General features: G+C 40.1%; 2 protein-coding genes across 4 annotated transcripts; both read right to left on the bottom strand.

Moving 5' to 3' along the window:
- Nucleotides 1-632: 632 nt before the first annotated feature.
- On the bottom strand, nucleotides 633-6,290 carry LOC118318728 (radial spoke head protein 4 homolog A). Of its 2 annotated transcripts, none has more exons than XM_035648652.1 (7): nucleotides 6,112-6,290; nucleotides 4,563-4,785; nucleotides 3,094-3,384; nucleotides 1,795-2,145; nucleotides 1,572-1,707; nucleotides 1,058-1,175; nucleotides 633-958 (listed from the first exon to the last, which is right to left on the bottom strand). In XM_035648652.1, exons 1-7 carry the CDS (start codon nucleotides 6,195-6,197, stop codon nucleotides 727-729), a joined length of 1,437 nt encoding a protein of 478 aa, XP_035504545.1. In that variant the 5' UTR covers nucleotides 6,198-6,290; the 3' UTR covers nucleotides 633-726. The 2 variants fall into 2 exon arrangements, with proteins under 2 accessions (XP_035504545.1, XP_035504544.1); XM_035648651.1 differs by having other exon boundaries at nucleotides 1,795-2,244.
- Nucleotides 6,291-7,629: 1,339 nt separating this feature from the next.
- On the bottom strand, nucleotides 7,630-16,746 carry dohh (deoxyhypusine hydroxylase/monooxygenase). Of its 2 annotated transcripts, none has more exons than XM_035648117.2 (6): nucleotides 16,597-16,746; nucleotides 13,042-13,151; nucleotides 11,057-11,224; nucleotides 10,868-10,944; nucleotides 10,241-10,496; nucleotides 7,630-8,503 (listed from the first exon to the last, which is right to left on the bottom strand). In XM_035648117.2, the coding sequence occupies exons 2-6, from the start codon at nucleotides 13,145-13,147 to the stop codon at nucleotides 8,193-8,195; spliced, it is 918 nt and encodes a 305-aa protein (XP_035504010.1). In that variant the 5' UTR covers nucleotides 13,148-13,151; nucleotides 16,597-16,746; the 3' UTR covers nucleotides 7,630-8,192. The 2 variants fall into 2 exon arrangements, with proteins under 2 accessions (XP_035504010.1, XP_035504011.1); XM_035648118.2 differs by having other exon boundaries at nucleotides 13,042-13,148; nucleotides 16,597-16,726.
- Nucleotides 16,747-17,591: the final 845 nt, after the last annotated feature.

Below are 17,591 nucleotides of genomic sequence, written 5' to 3' on the forward strand. Positions count from 1 at the left end.
CACTAGGAGAGAGAAAACAGAGTTAGTGTAAATACATGGGGCAGAGAGAGGGATGGGGGCGGGCGGGGGGTGCTCATGATATAAGTTCCCCCAGCAGTCTAGGCCTATAGCAGCATAAGAAAGAAATGGTTTTGTAAACACCTGAGCAGCTCTAACTATGAGCTTTATCAAAGAGGAAGGTTTTACGTTTAACTTAAAATGATGAGAGGGTGTCTGCCTCCCTGACAAAAGTAGTCCTGAGTTTACAGAGCGAAATGATCTATTGGGATAATATGGAACTATGAGCTCTGTAAGATATGATGGAGCTTGATTATTAAGGGCTTTGTAGGTTAGGAGCAGGATTTGAATTCTATTCTGAATTCTACTTTATTGCAGTCTCCTATACGTAGCCAATCATAGAATTAAGGCGGTTCTCACTAAAATGTTGTTGCAATTTTCGGGGACCCCCTAAGTTTGGTGCCACAGGCATTTGTCTGCTCTGCCTAACCTGTTGCAACGTTGCCATCATATAATGTAATAATGCATTCACTCTTTCAAAGGATAAGATTAGATACACAATTTCATGTATCATCTTTACTCTACTGCCCTATTCAAATATTGAAAAGTGTGTACCTAAATTTACAATATGAAGCTTTGTTGCTAAGTAAAATACTTTATTTGGCTTTTGACATACAAATAAACACTTGAAAGTTCAAACTTAGATTTTCAAAAAGTATAACTGTTTTCTCAGTCATCATATTCCTCATCTTCTTCATCTGCGTCCTCCAACTCTTCCTGGGCCGCTTGCTGCTCCTCTAAATCCTCTCTCAGTGCCTGCTCCTCCTCCAGTGATGGGTCCAGTGCCTCTGTGATTTCTGGTTCGCTGGGATATTCTCTCTGTGGTAGCTGGGGGACAGATGGGCTGTACCCTTCCCCTGCATACTTCAGACCCCATCCAACATATATGTTCTCGAACTTCCTAAATTAAGAGATAACACATAGTTCTTCGTAAATTGCAACATTGCTTCAGTAAACTGGGAGAAATAAGAAGTAAGAACATTCTGATCTTTTCACTTACTTTCCACAAGAATATGTATATGCCCCTGGCCAGATGTTAGAACGCAGCAAAGCTACTGCATGCTGAGAGGTGAGAGTGGATGACATCTTGGAGCTCCAGGGAGCGGTGTTGAATATTTCTGAGAGACACAAAAACTTAATTTGCTTCTAGAATTTATTTCAAAAGGAGGAACCCAGACTAAAACACTTGACCTGAAAACCACATGGTAACTAATTTAGCTAGAATTTGAGTGCTCTTAACCTCTTCTTTTGATTGGGCAGAAGCATGTTGCAACTTTGATGTTGATAGGCTGAAGACGCAGCAATAATTGCACGCTGCCTGAAAGATTGTTCAATTTTAAAATCTTTATGATCGGATCATCAATTTCTCCCATCCTGACCTCCCTCATCAGGATTTTGGCAGGACAGTGTTGAGTAATTAAAACTGAGAGTGTGGGGTTCAGGCTTTTAAATATTAAGAAGAACCTGAACCCCTGCCTACTTTGGTACGGAAATGTTCAAAGGCAAAGACTGACCTGCATCCTGGGAAACAGGAGTGAGCAGAGGGGGCCCAACCTCTGGCTCAGGCTCATCTGGCTCCTCTTCACCCTCTCCGTCCTCATTAGGGTCTTCTTCTGGTTCAACGGCCAGGTTCACCCACATACAACGGCCCTAAAGCAGTCCATGTTCACACTTTTTATAACCACATATACATCTGCTGAGAAAATGGTCCCTTGTCTGCTTTGATCAGACTTGTACCTGTGGCAGAATGTGCTGAACATGATGCACCCAGGTGGACAAAGACTCAGCCATCTCAGCAACTGGAATGGCCTCAAAATCAGAATTCACTTCATAGCTGTCTCGTGGTGCCTCATCTTCCTCATCACCTTCCTCCTCCCCAGCCTGGAAGAAGCCCTGGGGGCTGACCTGTGTGCCAGCAGATATCCGAGCAATCTGTGCTCTCAGATAGTTGGCTTCATTCCCGGGAAAAGGCGGGAAGCTGTGAACTGGTGAGTCCAACCTCCCGGTGAAGAATTTACGGATCTGGCGAGCAACAGTGATCTGCGCAGGACTGACTGAAGGGAGCTTTACCCACGGAAGACCAGGCTCCTTACACACATAATAAAAAAACTTGTTAGCACCTGTTCCTGCGGCCTCCTTTGGCACCACTGGTGGGGTTTTATAGGTCGACTGAGGAAGTGGATCCACCTGAAAATAAAGCCACCACAAGACCAGAGAGATTAATTTCCCTTCTTTACCTTTAGATTAAGGAACTTTTGGGAAGAAGCTTCTTCTTTTAATTTCAAAAGACTTAACCAGCCAATATATGAAGTGGAGAGGGGAGGTTTGCAAAGGTTGCACATAGACAGAAAATTGTTTTTGTGAAAATCTGTGTAAAAATACAAAGCAGAAAACTATGTGTAAAACTCACCACTCAAAGTTCTCACACTGTGTGACGCTTAGATTCAATCACTAACTAGAAGAGCATTTGAAGAGCATATACCTTCCCTATGTAAACAAAAGTGAATATAAATTCCTGGATCCATGTCAATAATGACTCTTTCTTGGGTCATGGCCTACCCATCCTCAAATTTTCATGGAAATTGGTTCAACAGTTTTTTTTAGGGATGTCCCAATCCAATCTCAACAATCAGTATTGGAGCGATCAATGCATTTTAACTGATCGGGATCCGCTGCAATGAGCACGAACATAGTTCCGATCCTTTGTTTCACGTCAGCTGCAAGCAGGTCTGGCTGCAGACCACTGCAGCTGTGAAGCTTCAAGCTAGACCCGAAACACGTGAATATAATTGTCAAGCATATTCATTGGATTGATTAAAAAACTTTAATGTACTGTAGTTGGGACTCATCATTGGCAGATACTCAATATTAAATAACTCGGACCGGGATTGGGGCAAAAAAACCTCGATCGGGACATCCCTAGTTTTTGTGTAATTCTGATAACTAACTAATAGACAAACAAACTCAAAATAAAGAAAAGTAAAGCAAATATAAGGTAATAATGGTAAATTGATTGGCTACTTTCCACTTATTCACCTCATTGTCCTCACTTTCCCGACACTTGTCCTCTCTCTCCTCTTCCTCTTCTGCCTCGTCAGTGATCTGCTCTTCCTCTTCCTCCCACTCTCTGCACTCAGCTTCAGCAACAATATAGCTGCTCTCTGTTCCCAGAATCTTGCCCCACAGTCTGCAGCGCAGGATCGCCTGTAACTCAACAAGCTGCTTGAGTGCGAGAAAGACCCTCTGCATCTCTTCTCTGCCCAGACCCACTCCAGCTTGCTCCAGGTAGAAGCCAATCTCACTCACATTAGGAAGAGGTGTTTCCACCTGATGAAGAACAATTAACACTTTAACATTATGAATATTCAGCGCCATATAATATATCACTCATACATGAATTATACCCACAAATTGTTAATTTCATATATTTTCATGTGAAAAAAGGTGGGTATGTGTAATGCAACATTATACTGGTTATTGTTCCATCTGTGACAGGTTTTATATGATCCTCCAGCAGCCACTGGGAAAAGGGTCAAAGGTCAACTGAACTTACATGGCCTTAAGATTTCCGAATGTCACAAGGGCTGGGAATATTTTTCAATAAGAGTCGCAACACTGAGACTCTATATGAAAAGACTGTGACTAAAAGTTCCTGTTGAAGAGTCAATTTGTTGATGACTGCATGTTATATGAGTTGTCTCAGTCCTAAGAAAACATAACTTGTAACAAAGGTTTCCAATAATATGGTGTGTTAGTGCCTAATATTTAACTACAAATAATTTCTGATGCATACAAACATTTCTTGTAACAATTTGTTACAACAAATAACATTATAACATCCTGTTTCTTATTAAAAAAATAAAAATTTGGTTGTATATTTCTGTACTTTACCTTATGGTGAATGTTCTTCATGCTCTGCTTATAGTCTTGTGATTCTCAATTACTGTATATTATTGGTCTGACTTGTAAACATGAAATATAATGTCCTTTCTGCACCAGATTTTATAATATGTTAAGAGAAATGTGCTTACTTATACGTTCAGTTATTATAAAGAGCTTCCAATCATCCAACATTTTACTGTTTTTTATCCAGTCAGGTTCGCAGCTTAAGCAAGGTAGAGGAGCAAATGTTTTTCAGTTCCCATTGGGGGACCTCAAAGCATCCCCAGGTCAGCTGAGGTATATAGTCTAATAAAACCATTGTCAAAATATAGAGTATATAACAATGTGTGGGGCGGAATTTTGCATGATGCTGATAAAGGTTTCATGAGTGAAACATTGTTAATAAAGTGGGAAGAGATGGAAAAGTGTGTTTTGGTCAGAAGTTTCTGCCACCTATCACACATGATAGTAATAATTAAAAGCTGTTGAAATGACAATGATACGTAACCTGGTGTCATTGAATGTCTAAAATAAAAAAAAATATAAATCAATTTTCAACCAGATGTCCTTTCACCTTCAAACCACTAAAACAAATGTAAAATGTAGATGTGTGGAGCCAGTACCAGCTCGTCCTCCTGCTCAGTATCTTCTGGCTGAGAGAACAGAAGTCGTTGCTGTTCAGCCAGCAGCTCAGCCGCTGTAGTCTGTGGAAGGTCTCGCAGGGTGCTTTGCTTGTCTTTAAACAAACCCTGCTTCATGTCATGACTCATATCCTCGATCACATCCACTGCATTCTGTGGCTGCTCATCCATCACCTTTATTAGCAACCGGCTGAGGTGGTCATAACTGGAACATAAAAGAACAAGCATTGGACCATACGTTGGTCATTTTTTTAAGATTGACAAAACAGCAACGATATTCACACATATGTAGCAAGGTGGGAAATAGATGACTGTTTTCAATAACACCACTAGATGGCACTGCTCTTTTGCAATACCCCTGTATTGAGATACAGCTGGTAGCAAGCATCCCGGGGAGCGGAAGTCCTTTTGTTTTACTGCCGTGCAACGCACTCGCTGTTCTGACGGTAAATGCACGTGTGTGTCGTTTACACTAAATGATCATTCGTATTCATTTGGGAGTTTTGAACGCATGCATTTTATAGTTTTTTGTTCATGCAAATTACTGTTGAATGTTAATAGAGACGACAGAGTTGTCTGATGTTATGTGGACTAAGCCAGCGGAGTGAGTCCTCTAGAGAACCGATGTAAATGTTTGGAACTACTTAACAGTTGGAATGTTTTTTATTCACACTTATTGTCGCATTTTATGTATGTGTCGCTTACATGTTAATGTAACATCATTAATTGTGAATTTATGTGCTCAGTGTTTATCAGGAAGAGCCACTGCAGTTATTTCTTTGCACTCACCTGTTAATATGGCTTGTTGAGTGTTTCGCATTAGAAGTTTTTGCACTTGATTTAACTCTGTATTAAGTTTAAAGCCTGGATAATACAGACCAGGTAGAATGTGAGTATAGCATTCCCGAGAGGAGAGTCCTCAGCCATTAGGACTTGATTCATAAGTACTGTCCCAAGCTGGGCCACCTTTTCTTTACTGCTTATAATACCATATTTTATTCAGCAACCACCACATTACTGCCCAGAATAAAGAACACCAACACATTTCTTGTCTCCTGTGTCAGTTTAATTTCCTGAGGCTACACATATAAGCTACAAAATATAATATAAATGTATCACTGTACAGAACAGACATTTTGTTTAAAGTGGTGACTTCTCTTTCTATGTTACCACAACTTTCATGATATGTCAGCCGTTTCCATCACCAGATCAGTGAGATTGTTGCTTCATATTGTTTTTAATGTGCTAAAACTATAGCAGCAAGGTTCCTGGCTCATCATGAAACCTGCTGCTGAGAAAAGCCAATGACACTGCAGTGAAACTAAGTTACTTGATTAATTGTTAAGTCAATGAATAGAAAATAATGTTTGGCATTATTTGTTCCTATTTTTTTCTTTGAGCAGCAAAATTGTCTAAGCTTGTGTTTTGAATATTGCTTATGGGCTGTTGCCTGCTTATGATAAGGCTCACATAAGCTAGCGCGCGCAGACACACACACACAAACACACACACACACACACACGGTACTTACAGGTTGAGGTTGCTCTTCGTACTGTTCTTCAACATGTAAGCCTTGAGTGAGGCAGCTGATTGCAGCCTGTCTTGGTTATCCTCCATAGTCCACTTACTTCTTTTGTTTCACTTGTTTCTGAAGTTTATTCTTGTCACGAAGACAGAGGCAGCATACAGACACACTTCCGCGGTTGCTATGGTTACTGTAACAGAATGGTTGCTAGGCATGTGAGCAAGTGAACTGCGCCCCCTGTAGAAAGTAAAGTATGTAATAGCAGCAGTACTCTTCAGGGTACTTTGTAGACATATGCCACCACTCTAAGGTGCGAGGATGCCAAAAGTTTTGAGGGCCTCTTACAACTGGTACGTTTTGGACATTTTGGGGACCTGTTATGGTCCCCAAAACTGAAGAACTTCTGTGTTTTTTATGAAAGAACACAGAAGTTCTTTCATAAACCTCATGAACCAGTTGTCAATGCTTCTGGAAACAACAGCCATTGGCTTGAAAACTCATGTTTAATACCCAAAGTGCATTAAAAAGAATAAGTGTCCATGTGTGTGTTTCTCCTAGGGTCACATCAATTGAATTAGATAAAATCAATGTTCCGCCAATCGATAAAGTTTACTGAGCTGTACTGTCTAGCCAAATGCTGAATCCTCAATTAAGGTGTGATTAACTCATCAAAAAAGACTTCAGACTAATGCTAAATGTCATGTTAATGGCAGTCTGCCATTTGATGTAGCATAAGCATATATGCACTAAATGATTTTGTCACATCAAACCTTTTGTTAACTCACTGGCAAGTTCATGGGATTAAACCCCCACAGCGGTATCATAGTCATTTAAAGAGAAACTTCAACATGGAAAGTATTGACAGCTACGTTGCATTTGCAAATGGGGGGACACTTATTTGCATGTCTGTTTATTTGCGTATTTATTCACTTGTGTAAATACCTTCATACTTTCATATATGCATTAGTGTAAACGTTTCTATGTATATTCCAACCGTCAACCGCATAGTCTAATTCTGTAACTGGGCATTGGAAATCAAGTTGCTATTAATGCTATTAATGTTTATGCAATAGCTTCCTATTGCATAAACATTAAATGAAATTGAGAACAGCAAGCATGGTTGGTTTTGATTCAGATAGCTTCCAACAAACATATTCCTGTATTTTCTTCATGTAAAGATTTACAATCCCAGCAGCATAATGCATCTCTCCAATCCATTTTAGTCCCACAAGTATGTTCCTGTCACACTTAGTGAAATACAGTGCTTCATTGTTCTTCTCGAAAATATTCTTGTTTGCCTTTTGGTGATAGTGGCCATGGCTCCGAAATGTCCCACTGGCGTTCTCAACCGTTGCACTCTGGTTACCATGATGATTGAGAATGTGATTCAGATCCTTTTCTTATTTCTAAAACCATAGTGAGCCATAAGGAAGCATTCGTATCCTTTTAAGTTTCTTCACCCCCACCTTTCTTCATTGCATCTGAAGGATTTAAAAGGCTGAAACTATGAAACAGACAACAACGAAAAGACAGAATAATTTTAATTTACAAGGTGCTGGTTGCCTGTAAATGACACGAGATACAAATTAACCTTTGTTCCACAACATTCTGGTAACAAAGCAACCAATTGAGGATGAGAGACTGACAACTTTAGTAGCAGAATAGTTTGGAATGAACTCTTCCTGCAATGGCAGCGGTGTACTTCCCAACATACTGTTCATCCACAAATGAGAAGCAGAAAGGTCTTTGGCTTGTCATCTACAGTTCTTCAGACAGTTTTATCACATACTAAGACAGATAAGTATAAGTATGAATAAGACAGAGGAGTAGAGAAGAAGTATATTGTCTGGAAGCAAACAATTGAAAGCGATGAGTTGTGTAATTAGCCTCGAGTTGTTACACACAAGTGCATAGATGGTATGTATTACTGTCTAATGCCATTGTCTGTTTCACGAAAAAAGCAAATAAGACAATGCAAAAATCCCCACTATTGCAGTAACTTTGCTGTATTGAATGCAGCGGTATCTTTGTGGAGAAAAGGACTGCTCCTCCCCCGTCCCCCCTACACAGTACCTTTCACACTGACTTTAACCCTGTAACCTGACCAGTTCATCTGCATACTGGAAGTGGTCACTGTTCTCATATTCCAGCATATCCAGAGCAACTTCACAACTCTCCTTAACGATGCGTTCTCTGTCCCCACGATAACGCTGAAGCACAGCCAGACAGTCCTCTTTGCCGATGGAGCCGAGGGCCTCTGCCGCCTCGTGTCGGACCATGGGGTTCTCACCGGGACACTCAAGGGCTGCACACAGGGCCGGGACTGCCGCTGGGTGCTGCATCTGACCCAGGACGTAACCGATCTCATGACGGAACAGAGTACTAGAGCACTGCAGGCCTGAGTGTGAAGATGTCACAAGAGTTGTTGTTTATGCAGAGGACATAGCAAGATAAACACAGGTCTTATCATTATAGGGCTACTTCTCTGAGACACAGAGCAGGAGGTACGACTTACATCTATGCCATCATTATTCAAAAGCCATCGAAGTTCAGCTCCCAAGGAGATTTTATATAACACACAGGGTCAGTTTAGTATTGATGGGGAATGAATTACCATCATCACACATATACTCATAGCTGGGATAGCCTACTAGTATGCATGTAAATGGATGCTAAGATCAAACACAACTACTTTAAATCCTAAAAAAAAATCCTACTTTTAAATACGAAAACACCCTAGTACTTTGGTTTTTGATGGAACATTGACATCCAGTCCCTTTGAATGTCACAAAACCTTGATTCCTCAGGGCCCTGAGTTCACTATGTAACATGTCAGAGCCTCAAACTAATCACAGACTGACCAATACTGGAGTTTTGGAGCCAATACAGATATCAATAAAATCTGATGACATAATGAATTCCTTTGATATATTTTTTTTAATTGGCTTGTCGGCTGCTCTCTGGTGAACAAACTACATTAACAAACTGATGTGACTGTTCTCGAGATATGACTGACTGACAGACAGATTTCTTGAATAATTAGCAATATAAGTAAGAAGATGTCTCTAGCAGTGGAGAGTAGCCTCTCTACTGTCCATATATCTGAATATTAACTTAAATTCTTTGAAGAACACAAAACATATATATGATAGCGGAAAATAAATGAAAATCATAATACAGACAGAATTATGGTCTGAAAAATTATGAGGGAAACTCATCTGATACATTGAAATATCCCTAGGAAACAATCTGTTCATAGAAATTCCTACTTCTACTAAAAATTCCTGCAGGAATCAAGTTAACCGTTTATGTTCATTGTACAGTTAATTGTTCTGTGCTGTTATAGTTTTTTATGAAAAGAATGGCATTTTCAAAAGAAGCTACTTTCCCAACTTTTTGTAATTGTATGTGGGTGAGAGTCAGTGTCTATATAACACATAGGTTGTAAGGATATTAATGGTGGTGATCATCATTCATATCTATACAACCTATGTGTTTATGATTTCATTCTTTAAGACAGCATACAATTGCTTACAGGACCAGATCTTCATAGATCCAGCCTCCTAAATTGGTATCAAGATCACCAGATCGATGGATTTAACTTTAAAATGCCCCCCAGGCCCCCATACAGTGTCTGACGTCCACCCACCAAAATATTTCAAAATCCTATGAGAAACACTGTAAACCAGTACGCTATATCTGCATTAAGATAATATTGACATTATGTTAAGTCTAACTGACTTATTGGTCATTATCTAAACCCAATCATGAATCGTGAAATCAAAATGAATCATATTGAACTTTGGTATATCTTGTTTGTTTTACAGTGAACATTTAATTTCCTCTGCTTTTCATTTTGATGTTTCACGTATCAAAACAATCACCTAATTTGTGTGATCTAGGTAATAGTTTTTTAGTATTATGCAATTGTCACTGTTGTGTGGAAAAAAACACAATTTCCATTTTCCACTGAAACAACTTCACAGATTGATGATTGTGCAAAGTTCTACGCTTATAACTGAGGTAAAAACATGAAAATGAAACAAGCTTATGAGGTCCAAATTTACATAATGTGTTGTTTTGTAATGAGCGCAGCGATACACAGATAAAACTGTGAGCCAGTGTTGTATCCTACCATCTCCCAACGCCAGGACAGCCTCCTCGTTGCTCAGGTTACGCAGGGCAAACATAGCGCGGTAGCGCTCAAAGAGTGGCAGACTCTCATCCAGCAGCACGGAGCGCAGCTCTGACACAGTCCTGTTCACTGCTGGAGGCGCCGGGTCTACAGAGAAGTAGGGGTTGTTGTCTGTATTTCCATCCTCCAACTGTTTGTCTTCTCTACTGTAAAGCCACTCTAAGCGACGGACAGCCAACTGGCACGTTTCTGCAACCTGCGGGATGAGGGAGATGAGATGAGATCGATCACACACACACACACACACACACACACACACACACACACACACACACACACACACACACACACACACACACACACACACACACACACACACACACACACACACACACACACACACACACACACACACACACACACACACACACACACACACACACAAAACATGGATCTTTGGTGATCTTTGGGTGAATACCTTTCACATGAAAAACAAAACCACCAACCAAGATAACAGTCTTGCTTTGCATATTTACCTAATCCACTTCAAATAAGAATCTGGTCCAGTGTTAGAGGTATTTATTGGCCTACGGTCACTGCATTGGTAGTTACTGGTTATGTTCTAACCTCAATGACACGGTCCTGACTGTATTCTTTCAGTAGGTCCAGAACCACAGGATCACCAATTGCTCCCAGAGCCTCCCCTAAAAACACAGGAAGTCATATACCTGCATGTTCATTTTTAATACACATAAATGTACAAAACATCATTTTTCTACACAAACCCCCTCAAAATGTGTGTTTGTACATATTTACCTGCTTCATGTCGAACCATCGGCTCCTGCTGTGCATCTTTGAGAACAGCACTCAAAGTGGGTATGGCCTGTCTGTCCTGCATCTGTCCCAGGCAGTAGGCCAGCTCATGCTTCAGCAGGGCAGACTCATCAGTGAAAGCCTTACTGATCCATTTTATAGCTTCAGTGCCTGGTACACAGGATACAGTTTTAATAAGTTCACAAAAAATCTTTGTGCACATTTGAAATGTTCATCCTGGAGACTGATGTGTTTGGTGGATTTTACTACGTCATCACTATGAGCCTTAGCAAATGTATCATCCTAAAACTTGACCATTTTCAATCATGACAATTTCAAAACCAGCAAACTCCCGTTGAGACAGCAACATGCAAAAAGAAAAGCTGCTTCTGTCCGTTTGCTTTTATGGCTGAATACATCTCAAAGGGTCCACAACCACAAATGCCTGGTGAAAGACGTATACGCTGTGTTGTCATTCTTACACATTATTACTGTGTTATCAACATATTCGCTATATATCTGCTTTGTGCCCGAACTGAAATGTCTCAAATTGTAAACACAGGCACTACAGAGGGATATATCCAAAATTACCACTGAAATGTAAGCTGGACCAGAGTGGGTAAACGCATCTTCACCCATATATTATTTTGTAAAGTAGTGTCAGACCTGTGTCCAGGTTGGGACCAGAGAGTGACACCTAATATGCAATACGAGGTTACTGTGAAAGATACAGAGAACATACTGTAAGTGTGCTGTAGGCCTCATATTTTGTTTTGTTTTTCTGAGGCAAATGTAGATTTTTGATTGAGTTGAACACAGTCTAAAGACCATTTTACACAGCCTGTTCAAGGCAGGAGTCATGCCTATATTCTGCCTCGCTGGTTCCACCTTTATGTCTGCAGCGGAGATAGTCACAGGGCCAAATAAAGAAAATGATTTACTAAAGGTTGACCCGGCATATCATATATACATCACACACTAGAGCAGCAAGAAGTTGACTTATTTGGTCCAGATTGAAAAAATATTTATATAAATGACAATAAAACAGGATCTGTTTTAAGAAAAAAGCAAGTCAATGTGTGGTGGTCAATGTATGTGAAAAATTGAAAAGTTTATACTTTGGTTTATTATGACACTGTAGCAGATCAGAGGATGTCAGCTGAGTAGGCGGTCCTTCAATGTGGCCCAGGACACATTTGTGTTCCCACTGCTATAAGAATGTGGTCACAAGCGTCTCAGACCACTTTCTTCAATGCGTCTTGGTGTGTTCACACCTGATCACTAAGTCTGAAGAGAGTCTAACTTTGTGTCAGTGTTTTGAATGTGCCAAACGTGTTACATCTGGCTACATGTGAACTGTGAATTAGTTTGTTTTAAATCACTTCTTAATAGGACTGATCCAAATGCTTCAAAGCTTCACAACAATGCTGACAAAATGTAGAAAAGCATCTGAAATAACTTTCAAATTTGTGAAGATGCCCCCAAAAGAAGTTGAGCTCAAGACATGCCAAAGAAAAGTAGCATATCACAAGAGGATGCAGAGTACCAACTACGTGCTCTCACATTGTAATTTTATAAGTAGTTATTTAAAAGAAAATGATTATAGACATTGAATAAAATCTGGTATTAAACATTCTGTTTTATTTAAGGTCAGTCTTTTGTTTAGAGATTTCTTAACAACCAAGAAGCCAAATTATTAAATTTAAAACAATTTTTCAATATTTTCAAGAATGAACAAAAGCATGCAAGTTCCTCCTCTAGGGACAGGCTGACACTCAACGTCAGGTTGAGTAGAACAATTTTAAAATACTAAAGATTTTTAGAATCTGGCTACTCTTAGACCTGAAGGTCCCTTTGTCAATAGTGAGCACAGATTTAGCGAATTGGGTATTCAGCTTGATGTGACTTGTACTCAAGTGTATTTGCTGTTCATATGATCTCTTATTTAAAAACTGTAATGAATGTGTAGATGTTTTGTGGACATTTACCTCCCAGGTTCCTCAGGGTAAATAATGCTCTGAACCGCCGGGTCAGGTCGAGTCCTGGGTCCACCAGAACCTGTCCCACTGCTGCCACCTGGTCCACATTGGTCATACTGCTACACAGGAAGGCAGACAGCTGTTTGTGTTAGAACCAGATGTGGACAGCAAACATGTATATAAACATGCTTCTACTTGGATACGTTTCACACAAGCACACAAGACAACATAAACATGACCTGACAGCAATAAGCACCCTTACACTCCACCTCCCTCCCAACCCTCTCAAACAGAGAGGCAGACGAGACAGTAGGCCAACTAGATTTGAAATCAGCACATGTAAAATGTCTTGTTTGGATTTGAAGATTGTGTTTCCAGTCTTAGCAAGAATTGGGGAATGGAATGTTTTGGAAAAAGATCCAATGGGTAGTGACCACTTTCCTGTCTTCAGTCAATTTAGAAGATCACTTGTTGTGGAGTCCAGAGATGGGAAGAAAAGATTTGATTTTGCCTGAGCTAAGTGGGACAAGTAGGTAAGAAAGAACAACAGAAGCTTTAGGGGAAGTTAATAGTGATAGATTGATGAGTATATGGAAGAAGAAGAAGTATCCAGTTTATGGGAAAGCTGGATTTCGTATGTATGTAGCTAATCTCCAGGTTCAGCAGAGCATCCGAATTTCTGATAATTTGTCAGTTTTTTCTTCTGAGCAGACTGGCAATTAGGTGGGCCATGTGGTGGATTGAGCATGTCAACCCCATTGGTAACTTTGAGAGAGGGGACATCAGGGGCCCGCCCTTACCTGCTCAAGGGAATTTTGTGCAGTTTACTTGAACTGTCATGTTGAATTTGTTTGGATACCGGGTCACTCAAGCAAAATGTAGATCTAAAAGTCAAATTAGGAAAGGGTGAATGCTTTAGCATTTGCATAGAAAGTTTAGAACTTCAGTGGCAAAAAGAATGGGAAAAAAAGAGCAAAGGGGCAGGCATTACTACTCTCTGCTGCCATCTGTTGGGAGAAAGAGACTGCTGTTAAACTCTAGAAGAAGGGATGACATGGTTAAACTAGGGTTGTCCCGATCCGATATTCCATATCGGTATTGGCCAAAAATGACTGGATCGGATATCTGAAGAAATAAGAAGTAAAATCTGATATATTTCAACAACAGTTTTACAACGCTGCCGTAATGTTGTGCATAATATGACAAGACCGGTGAAAGCACCTTGAGTCAATAAAAATTCAATTGTCAATAGCTACAACAATGGAAGAAATCCTAGTAATGTTATATAAGAAATGGATCGCCTTGGAGTTGTCAGTTTGGGATGCCCTCGCCCATACACTGCAACTTATCGTGAATAAGGGGGTGCTGTCACAGCACAGTGTATCTGATGCTGTGGCTATCGGAAGAAAAGTTGTTGGACACTTTAAGCACTCGCCACTCACTTTCTCACACTTTGAGGACATTCAAGTTGTACTAAACATGTAGGTATGCGTGTGGGTGTGTGTGTGTGTGTGTGTGTGTGAGAGAGGGTGAGAGAGAGAGGTAGTTTTGTGTGTGTGTGTGTGTGTGTGTGTGAGGGAGAGAGAGAGACAGTTTTACTATAAACACAAATCCCACACCTTTAGTGTGGATTTTTTTTTACTTTTGTACATCTAATGAAAGTATTTCATATCAAGCAGCAGCCTGTAGAATGGGATTACTCACTGAAGTCAGTCTATGCTAATTTTAAATGTTACAAAATACAAATATGTCTATCAATTTATTTATATTGTTCCAGATACTTCACAACTGCAGAAACTGCCAGATATGCCAAGGACACACTGATGGTGGAGGTGAGTAAGATGGGAGAGGTGCTGATCAGGAACACAGAAGCAGAGTGAACATATTTAATTGAACAGAGTTACTGTCACATAAGGACTGTAAAAATGCATCAGTGTCAGTGATATAGTTCAATTCAAGTTGTTACAGTTTGATTAACATGAGGCAGTTTATTCAATGAGAATTTTAAAGCCAGACAGCTATTGGTGTCTTATGTTAGTGCAAAACTTGAACCAAATATTTTTGTTTACATTGTACTTATCTTATAGTTGAATTTTATATTCATTCTAATGATAATTTTCACGTTATTTTTTTTTGTTTATTTATTATTATTTAATTAACAGTATACAGTTCAATTTGTTTTTTGGCTTGTTTGAATGGTGCTGACCATAAAAGCCAAAAGTTGCGAGAAATAAACAGCAGTATTATATAACTTTAGGGGAGTTGATGATTTGTTTCACAGTTGAGTATGATGTTTTAGATGGCTGTGTTAAGCAATGTGCATCCTGAACAATGCATTTTCAATATATTATTTTACAAGTGGGGAAAAGATTGTATCAGATTAGTATCTGTATCAGCAGATACTCAAGGATGCAGGTTCGGTATCTGATTGGATATGAAAAAGTGGTATCGTCCTATCCCTAGTTCTAACTAGGCTAAGACTGGGACACTGGTCAAGCCAAATATTTGAGAGTTGTTGGACTCTCACACACAACACACAGTCTGTCAATGTGGAGACTTGGAATCAGTCCAGCACATGGATTTGCATGTAATAAATACAGTTGTAAAAGACAACTTATTCAGAGAGTTGTCAGATCTGGGTTTCTCATCGTTCTTTTTTAAGGCAATATTCTCATCTGAAACTAATGGTCAACTTGCTGGCGGTCCTAAGTTTTCTTCCTTTATACAGCCCTGTATACAGACCAGTTCTTTTATACAGCGGTGCTAAGTTTATTCTTTTCTACAGCCCTGTTAGGTGTTCAGGCATTTTTAGACTGTGGAGGGCAGCATTAAGCTCTAAAATGTATAGCCTGCTGTTAACTCGTTAGAAAATAAAGTGCGCCTGCCGTGGTGAAACTACAAATTTCCGTAGATGCACTACAGAAACGCAGCGGCTCCATAAGCATGTTTGAGTGTTTTACCACTGTGTAGCATCAGATGAAATATTTTCATATGTAATGGTACCTTACATGATGCCGTGCGTCTCTTGTGGGTCATATTCATTCTCTGCTACTCATTCTTCTTCTACTTCGGATTGAATCGTTTACGCACGTGCATGGCACATCACGTTAAATATCGTTGCCGCAATTAATTGTGAGGCGTCTTTATGTCCTTTTCTTTCGCATAGGAAGGTCCAGTGTACCCTATGCTAAAGGAGATATTAAAGGAAGCACTGAAGCTTCGTTCCTATGCATTTAGAGAATCCGAGCGGCTCTTATCATGGCTGCTGATCAAATACTTCGGGGTGACAGAACGATTTAAGAAACTGAGCCGATTCGACAATTTGACCTCACCCTTAGTCCCACACTGCTCCGGTCACATAACAGGCCTCCCGGCCACGTTTCAAGCAGCAGGGTGTCGTTACGGTACCAGCTGTGTAGTTACAAAACGCCGACGCGACTGAAGCTAACTGTTAGCTTCCTCGCTTAAACCCTCACCTAACTCCAGCTAAACATTCCCCACATTTACACAACGCAATTCACATAAACCAACACACGACGGTGTACAGAGCAGCAGCGCACAAACCTTCAGAGACTACAGGAGCTGTTTAACACAGCTCCGAGCCAGGTTCGTCGTCTGTCCGTCCGTTCGCTCGCTCGCCGCCGCTGCTGCTGCTTCTTCTCTTATTGTTATATGGCGGTTGGCAATCAAGGAAATGGTGCATTACCGCCACCAACTGGTAAGGAGTGTGGATCGGAATCACTAAAAAGAAATCCAAACAAAACAAAACAAAACGTACAATATGATTAGATTCTCCCTAACACCTTTATTTCCCTGAGATACTGTATAAAATGACTATAACATTCGTTATATGAATCTTGCTGTAAAATGTCCAAACTATTCAGTCTCATCTTGAGCTTTCTCAGGTTCTGTCTGAGTCGTGTTCTCTCTGTCCCACATTTTTGACAGTGTACTATGATGTGTTCTATTGTTTCCTCTTGTCCGCAATTTTGACAGTTTCCTGAGTTATGTTTTCCTATCTTGAATAGTGTACTATTAAGTCCAGTATGCCCAAATCTGAGTCTTGTAATGATTGTCTCCTCTTTTCTACTTCTTCTTGTACTTCTCATCTCTCCCACTTCCTTTTGCACTCTGTAATAACATCTCCCTTTCCTTTCCTTCTCCCACTGTTTTTGCCAAATGCTTCTCAATTTCTGTTTTATCATTCCCCTAATTTCTGTTGTGCTAATGTTCACCGTGATGTCAATTTGTGTTTTCCTGGTCGCCTGCGTTGCAATTTTGTCTGCAATTTAATTTCCTACTACACCCAAATGTGCTGGAACCCAAAGAAAATGTACTGTGAGACCCATCACATTGATTTTGTAGTGTTTGTTGTATTTCTATTAAAATGTCTTTCCTACTGTCTGTGTGGCTGCTACTAATACTGAGTAATGATGAACTTGAGTCAGAACATATTATTTTCAGTGGTCTTATTTCTAAAAGGCTACGTGCGTTCCATTGCAAAATTTTCATTATGTCCCCTCAGCTTGACTGCCTGGTTTCCCTTCCGCTTCAAGTCT

This window comes from Scophthalmus maximus, chromosome 13 (genome assembly GCF_022379125.1).
Source record: "Scophthalmus maximus strain ysfricsl-2021 chromosome 13, ASM2237912v1, whole genome shotgun sequence".
NCBI lineage: Eukaryota > Metazoa > Chordata > Actinopteri > Pleuronectiformes > Scophthalmidae > Scophthalmus > Scophthalmus maximus.

Coding starts and splice junctions, on each gene's coding strand:
- LOC118318728 (XM_035648651.1), bottom strand. CDS start 6,197: ATGGAGGATAACCAAGACAGGCTGCAATCAGCTGCCTCACTCAAGGCT. Junction 2,245..3,093: donor GGGAAAGTGAGGACAATGAG/GTGAATAAGTGG, acceptor CTTTATTTTCAG/GTGGATCCACTTCCTCAGTC. Junction 959..1,057: donor TATACATATTCTTGTGGAAA/GTAAGTGAAAAG, acceptor CTCTTAATTTAG/GAAGTTCGAGAACATATATG.
- dohh (XM_035648117.2), bottom strand. CDS start 13,147: ATGACCAATGTGGACCAGGTGGCAGCAGTGGGACAGGTTCTGGTGGAC. Junction 11,225..13,041: donor TACCCTGAGGAACCTGGGAG/GTAAATGTCCAC, acceptor CCTGTGTACCAG/GCACTGAAGCTATAAAATGG. Junction 10,945..11,056: donor GATGGTTCGACATGAAGCAG/GTAAATATGTAC, acceptor CTGTGTTTTTAG/GGGAGGCTCTGGGAGCAATT.